The sequence below is a fragment of the Ruditapes philippinarum genome, unplaced genomic scaffold (assembly GCF_026571515.1).
Source record: "Ruditapes philippinarum isolate M1 unplaced genomic scaffold, ASM2657151v2 ctg76_1_1_1_1, whole genome shotgun sequence".
In the NCBI taxonomy this organism is placed as follows: Eukaryota; Metazoa; Mollusca; class Bivalvia; order Venerida; family Veneridae; genus Ruditapes; species Ruditapes philippinarum.
In genome coordinates this window covers 121,905-142,376 of record NW_026858000.1, presented here as the reverse complement: position 1 = coordinate 142,376, position 20,472 = coordinate 121,905, and the positions used below count along the sequence as shown (strand labels likewise).

At 32.5% G+C, this 20,472-nt stretch overlaps 1 protein-coding gene across 2 annotated transcripts; it reads right to left on the bottom strand.

Moving 5' to 3' along the window:
• Positions 1-1,917: 1,917 nt before the first annotated feature.
• LOC132751744 (popeye domain-containing protein 3-like) lies at positions 1,918-20,113 on the bottom strand. 2 transcript variants are annotated; one of them, XM_060741957.1, is made up of 9 exons: positions 19,996-20,113; positions 12,334-12,600; positions 11,629-11,713; positions 8,773-8,962; positions 7,972-8,094; positions 7,246-7,351; positions 5,744-5,902; positions 3,451-3,622; positions 1,918-2,848 (listed from the first exon to the last, which is right to left on the bottom strand). In XM_060741957.1, the coding sequence occupies exons 2-9, from the start codon at positions 12,556-12,558 to the stop codon at positions 2,682-2,684; spliced, it is 1,227 nt and encodes a 408-aa protein (XP_060597940.1). In that variant the 5' UTR covers positions 12,559-12,600; positions 19,996-20,113; the 3' UTR covers positions 1,918-2,681. The 2 variants fall into 2 exon arrangements, with proteins under 2 accessions (XP_060597940.1, XP_060597941.1); XM_060741958.1 differs by lacking the exon at positions 19,996-20,113 and adding an exon at positions 15,095-15,187.
• Between the last annotated feature and the right edge of the window lie 359 nt (positions 20,114-20,472).

The window sequence follows — 20,472 nt, the reverse complement described above, 5'->3', positions numbered from 1 at the left end:
GAAAAAGACGTGCATAATCTCCATACTGCCATCTATCCATATACCAAGTTTCATAAAAATATTTTCAGCACTTTTCAAGTTATCGTTGGATCCAGTTTTGTGGACGGACGGACTGACGGACGGACGGACAGACGGACGGACAGACGGACGGAGGGTAAACCTAAAGTCCCCTCCGGTAAACCGGTAGGGGACTAATAATGGTATACATATAGTCATATATTGTATACACTCGTAAAAGCCTTGTTACTGTCTTGATACAATAGTAAACAAGATATGTTTGTAAAACATGTATGCCCCCTATCAGCAGCCAATTAGTCATGTGATAAGGTTATTATGCATGACTTCTGACCCAGTGATCAAACAATTAATAAGGTTTATCAAGTATCTACTGGTCATGACCTTTACCTTTAACCCCTTGACCCAAAACTCAATAGGGGTCATCTGCTGGTCACGACCAATCATCATACAAAGTTTGAAGTTCCTAGGCCTAAGCGTTTTTAGTTTATTGATCAGAAACCGTTTTTAACATACAAGGTCAATGTGACCTTGACCTTTGACCCCAAAATCAATAGGGGTCATCTGCTGCTCATGACCAATCACCATGCCAAGTTTGAAGTTCCTAGGCCGAAGGGTTCTTTAGTTATTGATCAGAAACCGTTTTTACTTACAATGTCAATGTGACCTTGACCTTTGACCCCTTGATCCCAAAATCAATAGGGGTAATCTGCTGGTCATGACAAATCACCATACCAAGTTTAAAGTTCCTAGGCCTAAGCGTTCTTAAGTTATTGATAGAAACCTTTTTACTTACAAGGTCAATGTGACCTTGACCTTTGACCCCTTGACCCAAAACTCAATAGGGGTCATCTGCTGGTCACGACCAATCATCATACAAAGTTTGAAGTTCCTAGGCCTAAGCGTTTTTAGTAAATTGATCGGAAAATGTTTTTACCTACAAGGTCAATGTGACCTTGACCTTTGACCCCTTGACCCAAAAATCAATAGGTCATCTGCTGGTCATGACCAATCACCATACCAAGTTTGAAGTTCCTAGGCCTAAGGGTTCTTAAGTTATTGATTGGAAAGCATTTTTACCTACAAGGTCAATGTGACCTTGCCCTTTGACCCCTTAACCCCAATATCAATAGGGGTCATCTGCTGGTCATGACCAATCACCATACCAAGTTTGAAGTTCCTAGGCCTAAGGGTTCTTTAGTTATTGATCGGAAACCGTTTTTACCTAAGAGGTCAATGTGACCTTGACCTTTGACCCCTTGACCCCAAAATCAATAGGGGTCATCTACTGATCATGACCAATCACCATACCAAGTTTGAAGTTCCTAGGCCTAAGGGTTCTTTTGTTATTGATCAGAAACCGTTTTTACCCAAGAGGTCAATGTGACCTTGACCTTTGACCCCTTGACCCTAAAATTAATAGGGGTCATCTACTGATCATGACCAATCACCATACCAAGTTTGAAGTTCCTAGGCCTTAAAGTTTTTAGTTATTGATCGGAAACCGTTTTTGCTTACAAGGTCAATGTGACATTGACCTTTGACCCCTTGACCCCAAAATCAATAGGGGTCATCTACTGATCATGACCAATCACCATACCAAGTTTGAAGTTCCTAGGCCTTAAAGTTCTTTAGTTATTGATCGGAAACCGTTTTTGCTTACAAGGTCAATGTGACCTTGACCTTTGACCCCTTGACCCCAAAATCAATAGGGGTCATCTACTGGTCATGACCAATCACCATACCAAGTTTGAAGTTCCTAGGCCTAAGGGTTCTTTAGTTATCACTCGGAAACCATTTGGTCTACGGACCGACGGACCGACGGACCGACAGACCGACGGACCGACGGACCGACAAGTGCAAAGCAATATACCCCCTTTTCTTCGAAATGGGGGCATAATAATTGTTTCTTATATAACTTAGACAATGCTGAAACAAACCACTACAACAGCAATGTATCATGCTACTTATTAAAGTTCAACAAATACAGAAAATTCATCAGAGAAAGACAGTACATCCATCTACACACAAAAAGAGAACCTAGGAACAAAAGTTCCAAAATAAACTTTCAGCTGACAAGATTTGGTGTATTCATTTACTCTTTTTCTTTCCTTCTTTTGACAATTTTGACAGAAACAGTTTACAGACACATTTCTAATTGGATTTTTCAAAAAATTGTTTGCAAGAAATTCTCAATGATTATAAACAAATCATATTTTAACTGCTGTTGCTACTTCAATTTTAAAAGCTTAAAAAGACTTAAAGTTATTCAAATACAGTAGGCTCTGATATGTTTGCAAACAGGTGACAAACACTGCTCTATTTAGAGGCATACTCTGTCATGGACAAGATAAATTTGTGAGAGATAAAGATCTGACTATAATATGTGCACTGAATTAACAACAAAGAAGCATGCAAATACTTAAAAAAATAGTATACAACATGAACCAGTTTTTTCTCAGAATTCAGAAAACAACAATTATACGGAACAACAGTGACAGTGATTTTTCAAAACAACATTATTTAGTGGGAGATAGTCAAAAGCTTTCCCCACCAAAAATGACAATGTAGATAAAAACTCTCCCATTAAATTACAAAACACCACAACAGTCTTCACATTAGTTTAACACTTCAGACACAAAAGCCCTTTCATAGTCCATAGTCTGTTATTTAGGTGGTATATTGAAATGTATCCTAGACTGTTCCTTCACTGTAAAGTGTATACCATGGTCAGAATGTAGTGAGTTGTTAGATCTAGCAAGGTGGTTATCATATGTTAATCTTGACTCGGCATTCAGTAAATCTACTTCTTCCTCAGTAGCAGAATATGGACCTGAAATGAAATATTCATTATATTGTCACCTTAGTGCAGTAATAAGTTAACTCCTTCTAAATTTAATAGAAGTTAACCAGTTATTGTACTAAGGTGACAATATACATATAATCTTAATTGAGTTTCCATTACATAGGACAAGCCTATTGCAAACCTTATAACATCTATGATGCAGGTTAAATGCAAGTGAAGTCTATATGAAATGACAATGAATGAAACTTTTTGTTGTAAATGAAATTATATGGCCTGAAAACAATGAACAATTACAAAAATGCTCTTTGTAAAACTAATTTTATTTACAACTTTATTAAAACATGTAATGGTCATATTTAATTTGATAAAAACCAAAAGCAATATTTTCTTGCCTACCCTATGACAACTGTACTTGTTAATTTAAGTAAGAGTTTTCTTTTCATATTTAAATTGTAACCTTACGCTTTGGTCACTGACAAACAATTATTATTATGACCCTTAAAACGTGTTTATATTTTCAGAATAAAACCCTTAATAATTAATAAGCTTTTTTATGAAGTTTCAGGCGAATCTTAAGCAAGTCACTTGCAAGGAAAATGCCTATATCTACACAAATATTATATACCTACCATCACTTTCTTCTTGTTCTTCAACAAGGTTGTGGAAATCACCTCTCATACCAGGTCGTCCATTCATAGCTCCAGACAGCTGAGCCAGAGTACATCTTAAATCACCAACTTTACCACACGGGTCTAACATCAAAGGTATACCACTATCCTTACACTTATCTTGGTTTGGGTCCTTAAAATACAATCATATACGAGGGTTGTTCAAAAAGTAATAGGACTACAGTTCTACTATTCACATTTTTTAATTTATGTGCACAATTTTACAAGATAATAATATCGGAACATATCCTCTATATACAGTGAAAAAATCAATAAAATATGTTTAAAAATAGCGAGTCTGTGAAAATTTCAAATGACAAGGGGTACGCGACCCGGCGCACGCTAACAGTACAATAGATGACGTTTATGACGTCGTAAAATAAAAACAAAATGTATCAAGCGTCATCCCTTCTGAAAGAATTCTCCTTAGTGTTCTAGGTGTCTAAATCATGAAACTTTGACCAGACCTCATATGTAGAGATGAAGCGAGAAAGAAAACGATCACATTCTTGTTCCACTCTCCGAGAGAAAAAAAGCCCGATAGCCGTCCACTCTCCGCTTTTTCTCGTATTCTTGTATCTTATATTAATCAATATAGATTAAACAGGAATGAACTTATGATGTTATGAAAAAGCGATTAATAGAATTATTTTAGGTATATCATCGTATATTCTTAAAACAATATAATTATGTAAGTAAAATAGCAATAGTTTTCAACTGAAAAGTATATTTTTCTACCAGGAACAGCGTATCATTTTTAAAAGAAAATCGGGGAAAATATCAATAATTACAGTTAATCATTATAACATTAATATATTGATAACACATATATCTAGTTAAATGAAATAGAATTTTGTTTGAAACAAATCATTTAGGCAGAACTGAATCAATAGACCCAATGCAGAAATAAAACATGCCAGACAGTTTGTGGGCTGTTTACCGTCGATCATTTTGTAGCGCTTTTTCATTTGACGTCACTAACGTCCCGTCAATTTCCCGCTATCATTCTCATTCTTTCCTGTTTGAGATTTCGTATGTGCAGTTTTTGAGTTGTTTGCGCAAGCTGAGAACAAGTATCCTGATAGCCGATTAATTGTACTGTGTTAATTTTTTGTTTTCATATGTATCTGAAGGAGTATCGCCAATTTGTTTGCAAAGTTTAACGATCGCACACATTTTCAGTTTTTTAACGAACGTCAAATTTCTACAGTTAACGTTATAACCACTGCTGTTCAAAACTTGATGATTTAGCCTTTTCATGTCTGAATGACGTCAACTTTGGGCATAATGTTACTTATATATAATAAATTGTGTTGGTAGAATAAATGGGGGAAAAAAGAAAATAAATTATAATAAAATAGAAGTTCAACTAAGCTTCAATAACCTTTTTATGTGCTGCGCCGGGTGCGTGTTACCATGGTTATTCAATAACACAGGGAACACACGTTAAGCATAAGAATTCAATATTTTTATGTTTAAATTAAAGAAAACATTTTTCGATCGCTGTACATATAAAAATATTCTAAATTGAATTGAATATGAAGATGCAAGACTCTTAGTCCTATTACTTTTTGAACAACCCTCGTAAAACATTCAAATGCAAAGAAGCTGAACTTAAACATACAAAGAAATAGTGGATATTTGTTTGTCTCAAATGTAACAAATTGGAATTTTGAATTCTTTCAAGAGCCCAATAAGTGTGTGTGAATAAATTCAGTAAATAAAAGTAGATATTGAAAGACATTCAGAAAGAATGTATTAATTGGCTTTAATTGCCATTAGGCCATAGAAATCATCTTTTTTTATTTGGTTCCATTTTTACGTCCAACCAACACAGTATTGGTCATATGGCAACTTTCCAGCTTTACTGGTGGAGGAAGACTGTAGGTGCCCCTCAGGTACATAACTTCAGGCACAAAGAGGCACCGGAGTAGGACCACCAACCTTGATAGCTTTCGCACATGTAGAATCCAACTACGCCTGCGAGTCAAGCACCTACAGCATTGAGAGACAAGTGGTTTGAAGTCAGCGACCATATCCACTTGGTCATGGACGCCCCTAAAAAAGTCATCAATTCATCCATCACAATTTGACAGATATAATTTTAATTTTAAATTTTGTTCTTGATCATTTCTATTAGTTTGACAAATGTTCATGAAAACAATTTATTGTTTGCTTGTGTGATATAACTGCCAATCCTTTATAAAAACATGTATTATTTCTAAGGTATCATATATTTCCCTACTACCATTACCTTGACCCTACTATTGAGAGCATACAGTTTGTTTGTGATGTCTCTTCCCATGATTGTATTGAGTACAGTAGCTAGGAAAGGTTCCTTCATGAGGAGGTACTCGAGTGACTGTCGAGGCCAATAAATGTAGCGACATGTAGTGGCAGCATATACAGACACCTGAAACAAAAGATACAATGATAAAACACTGAAATATTCATTACAAATCATGCTTTTAATTTTAATTTTTTCTATAGTAATAATTTTTAGATATTTACACAAAACAAAATCTGTTAACAAATAAAACAAGAACTGTCTGAGGACAGTAAGGCTTCGACTATTCGAAAAAATTGTCACAAGGGTGTTTCATTGAGTACAATAATGCTTTAACCTATGAATAAATAAAATTGACCGAAAAGGTACAAAGGCTTGTTATTAAGATGTTTTATCAAGTAAATCACTGCTTTATTATTATGAATGCATAAAATTGTCCCAAAAAAAGGCACAAACCCTTCAGTAGTTATGGAGATAACAGCTTACAAGCAAAACTTTACCATTTTTAATTTCTTAGTTGAAAAAGGGGAGAAAAATCAGCCTAAATGCAAGATAGAATTATGGATCTTGGTCAGTGACCTACAATTATGACCCTAAATGCATATGTGAAGTTTTAAATAAATATTTTTAATAGTTATTGAGATATGTAAAACTTGCATGCAAACATTAACCAAGAGACTAAGTAGAAAAGGGGAGATAAATCAGCCTAAATGCAAGATAGAGTTATAGTACTTGGTCAGTGACATACAATTAAGTTTCAAATCAAAATCTCTGATAGTTATTGAGATATTTGACTTTACAAAAAACTTTAACCAAAATTTCTAAGTTAAAAAGGGGCATAATTCTGAAAATATTGTAGGCAGAGTTATCCAACTTGTCAATCTGATGTACATTGTTACTATAAATAAGTATTGTAAGTTTCAATTGAATATCTCAAGTAATAATTGAGATATTTGACTTTACAAAAAACTTTAACCAAAATTTCAAAGTTAAAAAGGGGCATAATTCTGTAAATATTGTAGGCAGAGTTATTTAACTTGTCAATCTGATGTACATTGTTACTATAAATAAATGTAAGTTTCAATTGAATATCTCAAGCAATAATTGAGATATTTGACTTTACAAAAAACTTTAACCAATGCAGACGCCGACGCGACTACAATAGCTCTCATATTCTTCGAATAGTCGAGCTAAAAAATGAGGCTTGGTCTAAAATTAGTAAATAAATCACACTTATATTTTGAATAAAAGACTTTAAAAGCTAAGGTCACTTGCATGTCAAGGTCACATTTCATGATAAAGTCTGACCATCATGCTCATTTTTGCAGTCTGGCCAGACTCTATACTGCCGGTAGCTCAATTTTTAAATTTACAAATTGAAATTCCATAAATTTTGAATTTCAAATTTAAAACAGGGAAAATACTGGTACACAAATTCAGCATATACCATAAAAGACAATTTTAATTACCTGAAATTTCTCATCTCCAGTGACGCTACTCTCAAATTCTGGTGAATCAATAAACTCCATCTCCTGTACGAGATGTAATAAATTACGATGACTGAACACCTTCATACTGTAAATATAGTTATGTTTCAATTTTAACAAGTATAAATCACTAGACAGTGTTAGCATATGTACAAACCTTACTAGAACAAAGTTCTGTAGCCAGAAATGGAGAAATACATTCCAATATTGTCAAATGATCACATATCAAATTTAAACCAAGTCTAATGTGTCTTACTCAGAAAAAAGCATTTCTTTAGGAAGATTTAGAAAAACAAATATTTTTGTTTTATTGTTATTACTAAAAAAGTTGTTACTTTACAGAAATAACTTATATTGGTTTCTTCGTCACATAGACAATGTGCAGGTAACAGCTTTGTGGCATTATCAGGCACCTGAGAAAAACCACCAACCTTCTGTAAGGTAACTGGATAGCTCCTACACATTAAAGAATCCAAAGTTCTTATTCTATATTTTAACAATGCATCCACAGAAACCCTTACCAGAACTGACCAAGACCATGCAAAATAGTTTTGGTACCTCTTGTGTTAAAAAAATATATTATGCCTGATAGGCCCCCATTACTAATTTAAGATACAAGAAACTCCCAAGAAACTAAAAAGTCTCATAGATATATATCATAGATATATATTTGCGGTGCAATATAAAATATCTATTTTTTGTACATACGTGCCAGATACAAGAAGACCAAGCCTGTCTGTTTTCGTGATACCCTGGGCAGCGTATGCATCCCCTTCATACAGTGTCGACTCCAAACAAAAATTCTTATCTATCAACTTCTTGAATAATCTCCTAATATGGAAAAACATAATACAAGATTGTTATTGGAATTTACAAAATTTAGTAAACAAATGTTTGTAATTTGAATAAAATGAAAAAAGGCAAATGAAAATCACTTTTTATAAGTACAATGTATTTTGATATCACTGAATGATTTGGCCAAAAGAGTAAAGTATTAATATGGCATTATAAATAGTACCAAACCAGACATATTTTTTAAAAAAAGTTTTAAATGTTTTTGATTTGATAGTATTACTACTAACACCTTCTATTGGGGTGAACACCTTTTTTATAACTATAAGTATGACAATAGGTCAGAGAATCTATTCTTAGACTCAGTGGTCTAGAATGTTTGATACTCCTGCTTTTATAGTTGGTTTTTATGTCGCACCAACACTATAAAGGTCATAAAGCCACTTTCCAGTTTTACTGGTTGAGGAAAGTGCTCCTTGAATTATTTTGTAAGAATAGTCATTATATCAATTTCTCAGGGAATGATATGCACTCAGAAGTATTTATTATGACATGACTCTTTACTACTGTGTATTAGATATGAGAAGTTTCCTTATATTACAGCAGTATTGCTTACATGTAGTTCCTTTAAGTGGACTTATCTGTGGTTCAAATAATCCACAAGCTTTCTCTACAATCAAACAGAAGTATGACTATATTAATAAGATGGACATGTACCTGGAGACATTCATTGGTTGAAACACAGTCTGGTACAGCCTTTCAATGCCCTCCTCAAACTTGATTGGTTTGATATTATAAAGTATCATCAACGTCTGAATGATGTTTATAATCATGAAAGCAAAGTTCCATGAGAAATAGTCTGGTGCACACAGCACAATCCATGCCCACACTGATAGTAACAGAAAACCTGTAATATAAATAATGTTCCAGGCCATACTGACAGTTATACAGAACAGAACAGAAAAGTTATTATTATTTTTTAGTTATACAAAACCAGCAATATAAATCATAAAAGGTCCAAGCTTTACACTGAAAGTCAACGAAAACTAATATTAAAACATAAATAACATATCAGTTCATGTAATGACAAAGAAATGGTGACAAAACAAACATACATTTTTTGTATCCTGTATGTAGTAATATAACAATATGAAAGGGTTGTGCCTGAACCTTTCTTTAACAAACATGTTTAGATGACCCTGTGACCTCTAAGTGAGTCTGGCCAGAAGAGCTCATCAAAGTGCATACACCAAGAAGTTGGAAGGCCGTAGACGGAAGGACATCTTTGTTATAAACTTATAGTTTAAAGGGAAAGACAAGGTTAGAATAAAAACTTGATTTCAGAAAAAGAATACTATAAATAATAAATCTGCAAATTTTCTGCCGCCAAATAATAATATTAAACGAATGATAACAAAATTTAAATCGCTAAATTACCGATTTCTACAAATCGGTAAGCGAGGCCATGTTTGTATATTGGCCGTATAAAAACAGGTGCGCGTGATGTCATTTCCCCACATCTTTAGATTCATGATAAATCTAGTTGAATCGTAGGGAAATATTAAAATAATTAAGTATTGACCAGACAATTTAATTTTCACAGGAGGTAGAGAGGAGATTTTTTATGGTTCAAAATACGTAACAATATCCAAAAAAAAAAATTATAAATAAAGAAACAAAAAAAATCAACGTCTACTGGTCGCACCACTTCAGGCCAGTGATGCCCGTTACTCCAAACCAAACAATGCTATGTTCATTAAAGTCTCATCTTAATGTAATTAAACAATATTTCACAGATTTAATAAATACACATGTTATTATTTAACAAAGTTTCACAATCAAATAATGCAATTAAATAAACAAACGCACCAACGAATAATTGGCTGTTAATTATTGAACGGCGATAATTATCATTATTATAAAAATCCTACTAAAACATGTTCTTAATAGTACATGTAATTTAATTTTTGCAGTTTGATTCTGACTTTCAAATTTAAAGGTGTGAAAATATGTTATAATTGATGTACACATTTCAAAAATATAAGCAACTCTTTTGAAAAGTAAATTGTTAACATATGTCTGTCAACGTATGATGCTGCTGGCGTAATCGTAGCGTAATATGAATTGCAGGCAAAACATTTTTATTGGCTGCTCAAAAATCTAATTTGCATAATTTATTCACACAATTGCTGGTTCTTACTACTTATGTCTAATACTGTGCATTGTCCATTTTAATTGATCCTTATTTGCACCAAATGTTCCTGTCACACTGTGTACTGACGATTTTTATTGCTCTTTGTATGCCTCTGTGCCGAAAAGACCTTTTGATCATGCACAATGTTGCCCTGATTGGTTAATCACCCTTGTCAAATATTCTAATGACGAAATAGACACCATTTTTTTACGCTTCATCGGTGAACTGAATGACCTTAGGGGAAATTAAGTTCCACACTGTCGAATTATGCGGTAAATGACAGCATGTCATAAAATAGCAACACATTTTTTTTCAGTTACCAATAATTATTTTAATTATTAAGTAGATTTATGATTTTTTATTTTATTGGATTAAATTTACGGTAGTAGAAATGCGTATCTGTGTGGGAAAGGAATTGCGTAAGTAGATAACGTGGAAAAATGCTATAGGGAACTGGATAAACCCGAAAATATGCGTAATTACAGGGGAATGGGCAATCTTTTGCTGTTGGTACCAGTTTTGATTGGGTGCCTAAATAACCTAACGGGCATTTTTGTTTTCATACGATGTTAGTCTGGCTGCCGATTTTCCTGCGCCATTCTCACCATTCTCATTTTTAGCGTCAATGGCGGAAAATCGCGTCCTCAGTAGATCTCTGCATATTGGATTTAGTTGATATTTTACGCTGAAAAAAAAGATACATGACCGGCGATGTACCCTATTCGGACAGCTTGTCTAGCGAAAATTAAGTACAAAATAAAAGGATATATCGTCAATTTGAAGAAGTTTCTCCTGTACCCAAATTAAATTAATGGTTTATCTTTGAAAATTAAGCAGTCATTGCTTAAATCATGTGGTGGGATCATCATCAAGCTTGAAAATCGGACAAATGATAATTATTGTCGCGGCGTCTTCAATTAATTAATTAAAGCAATTCAGTTCCATATGATGTTTTCATAAATAATATATAATGTACGCAATAAGATTGATAAGTTCTTCACCAAGATATATTTCAGTTGTACCAGCGTGTACAACTAACCGGAAGTGGGTGTAACACGTCACAATCTCGGTCTCGTCTGTCTCGCGAGAATGATAGAACGCCAAAATGGCAGCGCCCATGAACTTATTTCTCAAGTAAAAAATAATGTCTTAAAACACGAATTTCTCACTTATAGGGTTGATGTCAACAGAAAAACTGTCATGGTACCTCTTTTTAAATGATGAATATTTATATTAGACAGACATCAATCCATCCATTTCTATTCCTTTAAGGTTAAACTTAAAATATGACAAATAGACAAATGGTGGGGGGATAAAAAGCTTGTAAAGTTCTCCCAAACAAAATAGCTCAGTTAATAAAATTAATTACAAGTACTTACTAAATGTAAACGCTGTATGTAAGCAGAGGACACCATGTTTTATATGTGGGGATAGCAGGCCAAGGAAAAGCAGTGAATTTGCAACCTGCAAAATACAAATAGTGTTTCATTATGCACAGAAAAAAATGTTTCTTATCAAACTAAACACAATAGTAAGTGTGGCCACAACCCTGGTACATGTAACATATGTGATGGCATTTGGAGCTGCATACATGTACGTTGTATATTGCCTCAATTTAATGGTGAAAATTGCTTTAAATATTCCTTTCATCAGTAATGGTAACAGAAATTAGCAAATGCTCAGTGGAATTTTGTTTTCTACTTACACAGAGACAAAAGCCTAGGAATTTCTCAATGTCAACATGATTATATATGACAAGATCAAGATGGGGTTTAATCTGGAAAATTTAACTGGGTGGGTTTTTTTCTGGTGGGATTTTGCCCTGCAATCTCTTTGGTCAGATACTCAATATTTACTAACAATTGGTAAAACTGTCAGTGTTGGTGAACTTTGCTTGCTATTGTGCCATGGCCAGCCACATTGTTACTATATCATTAAATTTGAGAATGTTTTTCTTGGTAATTGTAATCACATTATTCAGTGTCAATTCAGAGAAAGCAAATAACAAGTGTAACAACAAAAAGAAAATTTTACTTATACATTGTATTTAAAAAAAAAACCTTTCAGGTATTAAGTGTATGCACCTGGAATAGAGTGTGATTTGGTGGTTTCCACTTCAGGCAACCAAGCGCCATCTGGGTCCAGTTTGTTGATATAAGTGAATCATTACCAAATACAGCATCTTCAATTATCCTCTGGGTTGTGTGAGTATTCACTACATTAGATGTTGTAGAACTATTGTTCATCATCATTGCCCCTCCAGTGACATTCTCTACCAATCCAGACACAATTACTGACAAATTCATCATAAATTTATCAGTTTTTATACCACTTGTCTAAAGGATGTTCATCTGTAACATGAGAAGTTTAAAAAAAGTACTTTAATTAGTAAAAATATTTATTCATATTACATATATTATGAATGAGAAGAATGACAGAGTATTCTCCCCTTTACCAGTCCCCTAATTTTATGTAAATTAATAACTAACATACACATTAATCATTAAGAAGTATCAATCTATCTAATAAGAATTCAATTCTTCATTTTGCTCAGGATTATTGCGCCAGTAACTTTATTCTACATGATGTATATATTTTAATTTAATATTCTGTTTCTGTCATATATACTGGCATGCGAGCAGTTCCCGTATAAAAATCACAGTTACTTAAACATTATTTTTTATTACGCTCACTCACCAAAATTTGAATGTTACACGTATAGGTTAGTGTTTAATAATATGCATTAACAAAAATAATTGGTCAAGCCTGCCGCAGGCAGGCGACCAATTATTTTTGTTAATGCATATTATTAAACATTAACCTATTTAATGATCAACATTATTTTTTCCAACTAACAACAAGGCATTTCTCTAAATCACCGATAGCTCCACCCTTTCGCTCTACAACATGTCTACACCTTGTCAAGTTGCTAACATGTCACATTTAGATAAGCTAAATAAATGGCCCAGGCACATTTTCTACTACAATGTCTATCTTGTTTATAATATGTCGAGGGAAACGATGCAATTAGGTAAAAACTATGGAGTTAATGAAATGTGTACATCCTTTTAAACTAAATGGAAAATGTGAGAAAAAAATACATTAGATATTATTCATTGATACAAATTCCTTATTAGCTTCAAGTTATTCACTAACATTTAAAATCCCTATTGATTTGCTCATTTTAAAAACAGTTCATTTTTTCTGTGTGAAGGGAGTCCATTTTCAATAAGTTTTCCAGCCAAAAATTGTAATCATTGTATTCTTGATATCAATGATTGTTAATGCAGTTTATTCCTATCAAGTGAAAGAAAATAATGTTTTGGTTACTTTTTCTATAAAATATAAAGTTTAAAACAGTCAGCAATTTATAACAGTCATTTTTCTTAGAGTTCAAATGATATAAAAAAGTCAATATGCAATCATTTGTCTCTGCGTACCCAACATGTATTATCTATGTAATAAATCAGTTGATTGTATCCACCTGACCTCGACTAATTTTTTTATGTTGGCGTTGTTTTGCTAACGTTGACATTTTACAAATCAGAGTGTAAACCATACCTCTAACTCCTCCCTAATATAATGCATTATTAAAATTTGTTAGACTGCGGTTAGACAACAGATTAAGTGAATTTTATTTAGTTAGTACACATTAACCAAAGTTAGACTTAGCAGAAATTTGAAAAATACTACAATGTGATTGGACAAAAAATAATGTTGATCATTAAATCAATATTCAGCTCGTCACACAAATCATGAAAATTCCATCATGTTCTAAACATACTATAACCCTTAGTTATGAGGCCTCATATGGGGTACCGAAATTATCCATTATTTTGTATGAAGAGAAGTAGTTCCCGTACATAAAATCTTACCCATTATAATTATACAATTTTATTATATCGGACCTATTTTTCATTTACAATTGTTGAACAGACCATTATCTAAGAGATGAATAGATGTAATTCAGGAAATAGAGCGTAGACTAAACGCGGGTATCCGTTACCCGGTACCGTTACCCCAACGCATTCACATGCAATAGCATGCTTGTATGCATGATATTTTACGCATCAAAGCCATAAAATTATTATATATAGTAATATTGGTCAACATTCTGATAATTAAACAAGTTTACATCACATTTACTTATTTGTAAACAGGTGGTATTAGTGGAAAACCCTTTAACAAGCCTCACGTGTAAGTATTTTTGCGCATGCGCACAAGGACGGAATCCCCCAGAGAAAACAAGGTCACGTTTTGACGACGCACAGGTGAAAGTGATTTAAAATGAGACTTTATATACGTACTGCCGAACTGACACTTAGATTTTGTCTCGTTTATGTATCTGCTTGATTTGAAATGAATTTTTGAAGAATGCAAGTAAAAATCAAGCGTTTAAATGAAAAATACGGGTACTGCTTCTGTACGGGAACTTCTCGCATGCCAGTATATTTTGACAATTCTTTGATACTGAACATTATACATTGAAGTTTCCTCTGAAATTTAATGAAATGTATGCTTGGAGATGTTGGCGCAATTAATTACACTTACAGTAGAGCATGTATTGTAAAGAAGTTATTTAATTAACCTATTATTTTGTTTTACTTTGCATACATGTATGTAACACATCTTTTATTTTAAAGACTTCAATTATAAGTTATTAAACATGAAAAAGTGAAAATAATTCTAACAAAAGTGACAATAACCAAATATTTTTCTTTCTGTTTATGACATATATTATGCTTAATAAATAAACAAAGTTTAAAAGAAATATCTTTATTATTTTTCTAATATTTTTTAATGTCACAAGTCCGATCAAACATTTTAACCAGTCTATAATCCTACCTCCTTCGTCTATGATTTGCAGATGGATCATTTGAGAGAGTGACAAATTAATGTACTCTAGATGTAACATACATGTTGAGTTTGTTTACAAATCGAGGGGTATAAGCAAAAACCACGTAGATGTAATATTCGAAATATTTCAGTATGATGAAAAAATCTTTTTATTTGTCATTGCCTTAGAATTATATGTTACTACTTAATTGAAATACTGCTTAATGTTTCTGGTAAATGGTGTAAAAGTCTCCAGTTCTTATCTTTATCCTAATTGACAATATATACCAAACTTCTTTTTTGCATGTTAGTTTTATACATTTTTTAAAAAATCTGTAGAGCAAAAACCATGTTTCTGTATATACTTGATTTTACCACATTTGACAATTGTTACTTCTTAAGAAAAAATTCTATGCACAAACATAGCATATGAAATCTACATTATTTGTGCTTGAAGCATATTCAAAAGGGTAAAAACTGTTTTTGCCTGCAAAAAACCTTTCAAAAACATATACGATTTTCTTCCACGATCATGTTTTGAAAAAACACATTATTAATTCCTGCAAAAAACTCGTGTGTAGATGTGCAACATTTTAGCATAAACAAAATATTTAATTGATTTACACAAATCGTCTGCAAAATCACAGTAATTGCATTTTACAAGGTCTTTCCACGAAACATTTTGAATAACAGACATAACTTAAACGTGCAAAGAGCAAGTCGTTTGAGAAACTCTGTTCATGTAAGCTTATATTTTTTACATAAATTGAAAGAAAGAGAGTTGTATTGATCTGCAATGAATTTGCAAACATAATAAACCATCTTTTTGTTCATTTGATAATACTTTTAATACAATAAAGTGGTTGTTATACATAGTTTTATGTTGTACTAACACCTATGTCTTGTTATAAAATGTTATACATTTCTATAATTATATAATTTTGCTCCTCCTTAACAAAGTGCATGAGGCTTTGTTTTCTAGTCTTCATTTGGCATCAAACCTTTCTTAAAAGAAGTCGGAAAATCTAGATTCCGTATTTTTATACAGGTTTTCATATACCATCAAACTCGACAACGACAACACAGTAACTGTTCTTTGTTCTACGAGCTATCAATTTAAACAATTTAAGATTTGAATTTGATAGGAAAAAATGTTTGTGCCATTGATCAATTTAAACAAAAAAAAATACTCCACGCTCGAAAGATTACTGTTTGACTTTCACACTACTAGGACTATGACCTAATTTCAAGTATTTGAATGACTTATACATTCATCACTTTACATAGAATTTTCAAAAGTATTTGGAATATATTTATTCTGTTAGATAAAAATATATATTCTTATAGGATAGTTTTTCAAAGCAATCACTGTTGCTAGTCTGAGTCATCTCCATCTGATTCTTGTGCGTCAGGCTCCGGTAGTTTATCTGCACTGAAACGTTTACATACTTGTTCGTTGACACCATTAAGTTCAAAGAAAAAATTGTTTCTAACTGTCTGTTTCTTTTGCTTCACTTCTCCATTTTCACTTAGCAATGTTTTTTGTCTTTTTTGGTTGAAATGTTTTTACAAACAAAGTCTTTTTGTCTTTCATAGCTCCCCATGGACCAATAAAACTGGAATAATTGTTCTCTATGTTCCTGTGTAAACTTTGAATTACACTTATATTTACACTTTGTGCAATCACAGTCTTTTATTTTTTTGTCTGGTACAATTTTTCCTGACTTTGCAATATATTGGTTTCCACTTAATCTTAGGCGTTTCCTTATATTTCGCTTCCAGTTTTCTGGGGTAGCTTTTCGTTTCCTTACTAAACGCTTCTTTACCGGAGTATTATAAGTTGCAGATTTTCGCGGCGTGGTATTGATATACGTAAGTTGTACAGGTGTTGCATACAGTGTATCATCATTCTGCCATTCCCCTGACTTCTCAGTAGTGTCCCCTGTTCTCTGCGTGTCAGCAATGTCCTTGATGATACATGCATCATAATGTTAAAAAATTGTTGGAATAGATGTATATGCCAGGTTTATGTTTTCATTTGTTTCACTTGCTAGAAGAGTTGGTTGTACTTTTATGATAGGTTGGTCCTCTTTGTTTGTATATATCATCACACACTTCCTTTCAAGATTGGCCAACGCAAGCGGTAGAAAATCAGCAACTCTACTTGACCAGTATCCATCACGTTTTAAATTTTCGACCTCATTTAGATACTCACTCAAAAAGGCTTCATCATCATCAGGTCTGTGTTTGTTTAATAAAAAGCAAGCATACTCTTCAGAGTTTTGCTCCAGATGTAAGCATAATAACTTCCTAAGTTCCTCGGCAGAGTTACTTGACCCAGATGATTTAATCGAGGCTTCAAAGAAGCAGTTACCATGTCCTGGTACTTTGACTCTCGTAAGAGCGTTCTTTGTGAGTAGCGCATCTATTATAGTTTCCGCTGTTCTTACCCTAGCACTCCTTATAAGGTTTTCTTTAATACTTTCATTTATTGCTGAAATTGTTGCTGAACTATTTGCTTTGTCCATTTCAGAGTCAACAGATGTTGATGAATTCTTTTTATTAACCATCTTTTCTCGTTGCTTTGGAAATTTAGTACGCTGTTTGTTTTCTTTTTAGTGCTTTTCCCACCAGACGTTTAGTTTTCTCCTTCCGTTTCCGGTCTTTTTTGTGGTTTCTGATACATCGGACGAATATTCGGAATCAGTGGAATTTAGATCTTTTGAGGAAGGTCTGTATGTTTTATCTAAACCACTATCACTATCAGAAGCATCCATGTCAAACAATTTTCTCTTTTCAATTAAGTGGCTAAGAGGAATATTGTCACTGTCACTTTCACTATCATTTTTGTCGCTTTTATTGCCACTATATATATTTTTGCGTGTCGTTTTTTTGTGCAGGCTTTTGTCGTTTGGTTTTATTTGTTCTTTTTCAATTTCATTGGCTGTAGTTTTAAGCGAAACATTTTCTGATTCATCATTGATATTGTTATTGTCCACAGGATTAAGTGATTCATGTACAGGCGAATTTTTATCACTGACAACTGTGGACTGTCCATGAACTATTTCACTGTCCACATTTTTCTTTGATTTATTTTCAGATTCAGACAAGATTATATTTTCCTGAATTCCATGTGCATTTAACATAGTTTCAATATCCAAAGATTTGAAAAACTCATCTTCGCTGTCTGACAGCATCTGCAATTAAAATTGAATAAAAAAAATTCAATAATCAATAAATATCTTTTGATAGTCTTATTATGTTCTTTAGTCAGTTTGTCATAATTTAGTTGAAATAAAAATACGGATGTATACTTATTATTATGACATATTAGCCTTGTTGTTTTATTCTATCTTAATGAGTATTGACTTTTAAGTAGAATATAACTATTATGAATAAAGTATTATGAAAGAATGTTCTGTTTATTTCAAAACATGCTATATCATTGAAATAAACTTACAAATTAAAGATTTTTCGATTCGATATTTTGCAGTGACATTGCAGGATATATTTATAATATTTAGGCCATCCTTAAAAAAATGTTTGTTTGCAGTAACCCGACCCAGAATTTTCAAGGTGGGTAGGTAGGTCGATTTTTTTTTTTTTTATTGAACTGTACTCCCAAATAAACATGGACTTTCAAAATGCTGGACAATATATGCTTTGATAATCTGGTATAAATTAATAAATTGAATTTGATAACTGAATTCTAATTTAATAAGACCAGCAATTTATTTCTTCTATTAACCTTTAAAAGAACGAATAATTTTCTGATTCAAAAAAAAAAATTTTCTTCCAGACCATGAAAAAAAACTTTTGAGTAGGGGCAAATTTTGTGAGTCGGTCGCGTTACTGCAAACAAACATTTTTTTAAGGATGGCCTTATGAAACCGGAATTATCCTTTATAACTATTAAATATGTTTTTTCTTCTTACAATTATAATTATTTGCTTAAAATTTCATTAATTGCAAAAAGAACAAGAATGATAATAATAATTATGATAATAATAAATAAACATACCTTCACAAACAAATATTTTCCCAAAAGCAAATTTTGAAACTCTTGTGATCTCTCTCGGTTTATAATTACCCCCAAAATAATGTGAGAAATATACCAGATACATTGTTTTATCTCTGAACATGAGTCCTTTGTATCATCACATTCCCTGATAAAACCAATTAAACACCTTTGAATTCAATAATGTTCTAAAATGTAAGAACAATAAAGGTTTCATTTGTCAGGAAAAACCATTTATTTTCATTTACGCTGTTTTTGCATAAAAATAATAATAATCATGAGGTTAAAGTTTTGTCTGTAAGACTGACGTATCTCTATATGCGCGGTTTTTGCAGATATAAAATAAACTGATTTTCAGAATACTGTATCTGCAAAAAAAGCTTGTCTGTATTTAAGATGTTCTAGCCTATAATTGTTAACAGTATACTTTGAAAAAATGGATCTGCAAGAAGACTGTAACTTTAAAGGAGTGGTTTTAGCACCGAGATATCATTTATATGGAATAGAACATTATCACTTATATCATTTTACTTGGTTTTTACAATAAAATGTAGGGGTAAAATTTTTTACGTGGATTGATCACAAATCAATATCTCAATAACTATTCAATATATTTCAATGAAAATTTGACACATGACGCATCTTTCTCAAATTCACCAAATTATAGGAAAAAGTCAATTTCAGCAAATTCTTCATTTACGTGGTTTTTGCTTATACCCCTCGAAATTTGATTTTATGAAAAATTATTTTGACAGCTGGAACTTATGTATTAAGGCTCAGTTCTTGCAACTTAATCACTATCGAGACCATTTCCTGGAACTTTCTTGTTAAGATATGCAATTTGTAATAAATGAATGAACTGTCACTCTTAAAAATTAGCATTTATTCTCACATTTACTAATTGATTGACAGAGACTGATCGTCTTCATCCAATGATCGCCATTTTGGAATACTACTAAAACACTAACGAATTGTAGAATTATCATGGTAAGACTCAATCTCCGAGACTGAAGCGGTGGCAAACCTTATAATGGAAATAATTGACCTTCTTACATCAATCTATTAGCAAAAAATAAAATAAAATAAATAAATAAATAAATAAAAAAAAAAAAAAAGAAAAAACAACCAAGTGGACCTAACTCTCATCAGGCTCTTGGACTATTAGGCTTTTAATAGGATGAGTAGATGTGGAGATGAGCCATGAAAACTCACAGACACTTGGGGTTTGGAGCCCAAAACGCCTTTAAAATCCAAATAAAATGCATATTTGTCAATCCCAGCACATGTACTGATCATATATATCAAAAAAACTTAATATAAGCCGTTTTGAAAAAAAATCATATTTCAACATCTATAATAATACTAGTTA

Bases quoted from the DNA above. Each gene is read 5' to 3' on its own strand.
- LOC132751744 (XM_060741957.1), bottom strand. From the start codon at position 12,558: ATGATGAATTTGTCAGTAATTGTGTCTGGATTGGTAGAGAATGTCACT. The intron at 8,095-8,772 runs GTACATGTCCAT...TTTCCATATTAG, and splicing joins CAACCAATGAATGTCTCCAG to GAGATTATTCAAGAAGTTGA. The intron at 5,903-7,245 runs GTAATTAAAATT...CTTTTGTTTCAG, and splicing joins CTGGAGATGAGAAATTTCAG to GTGTCTGTATATGCTGCCAC.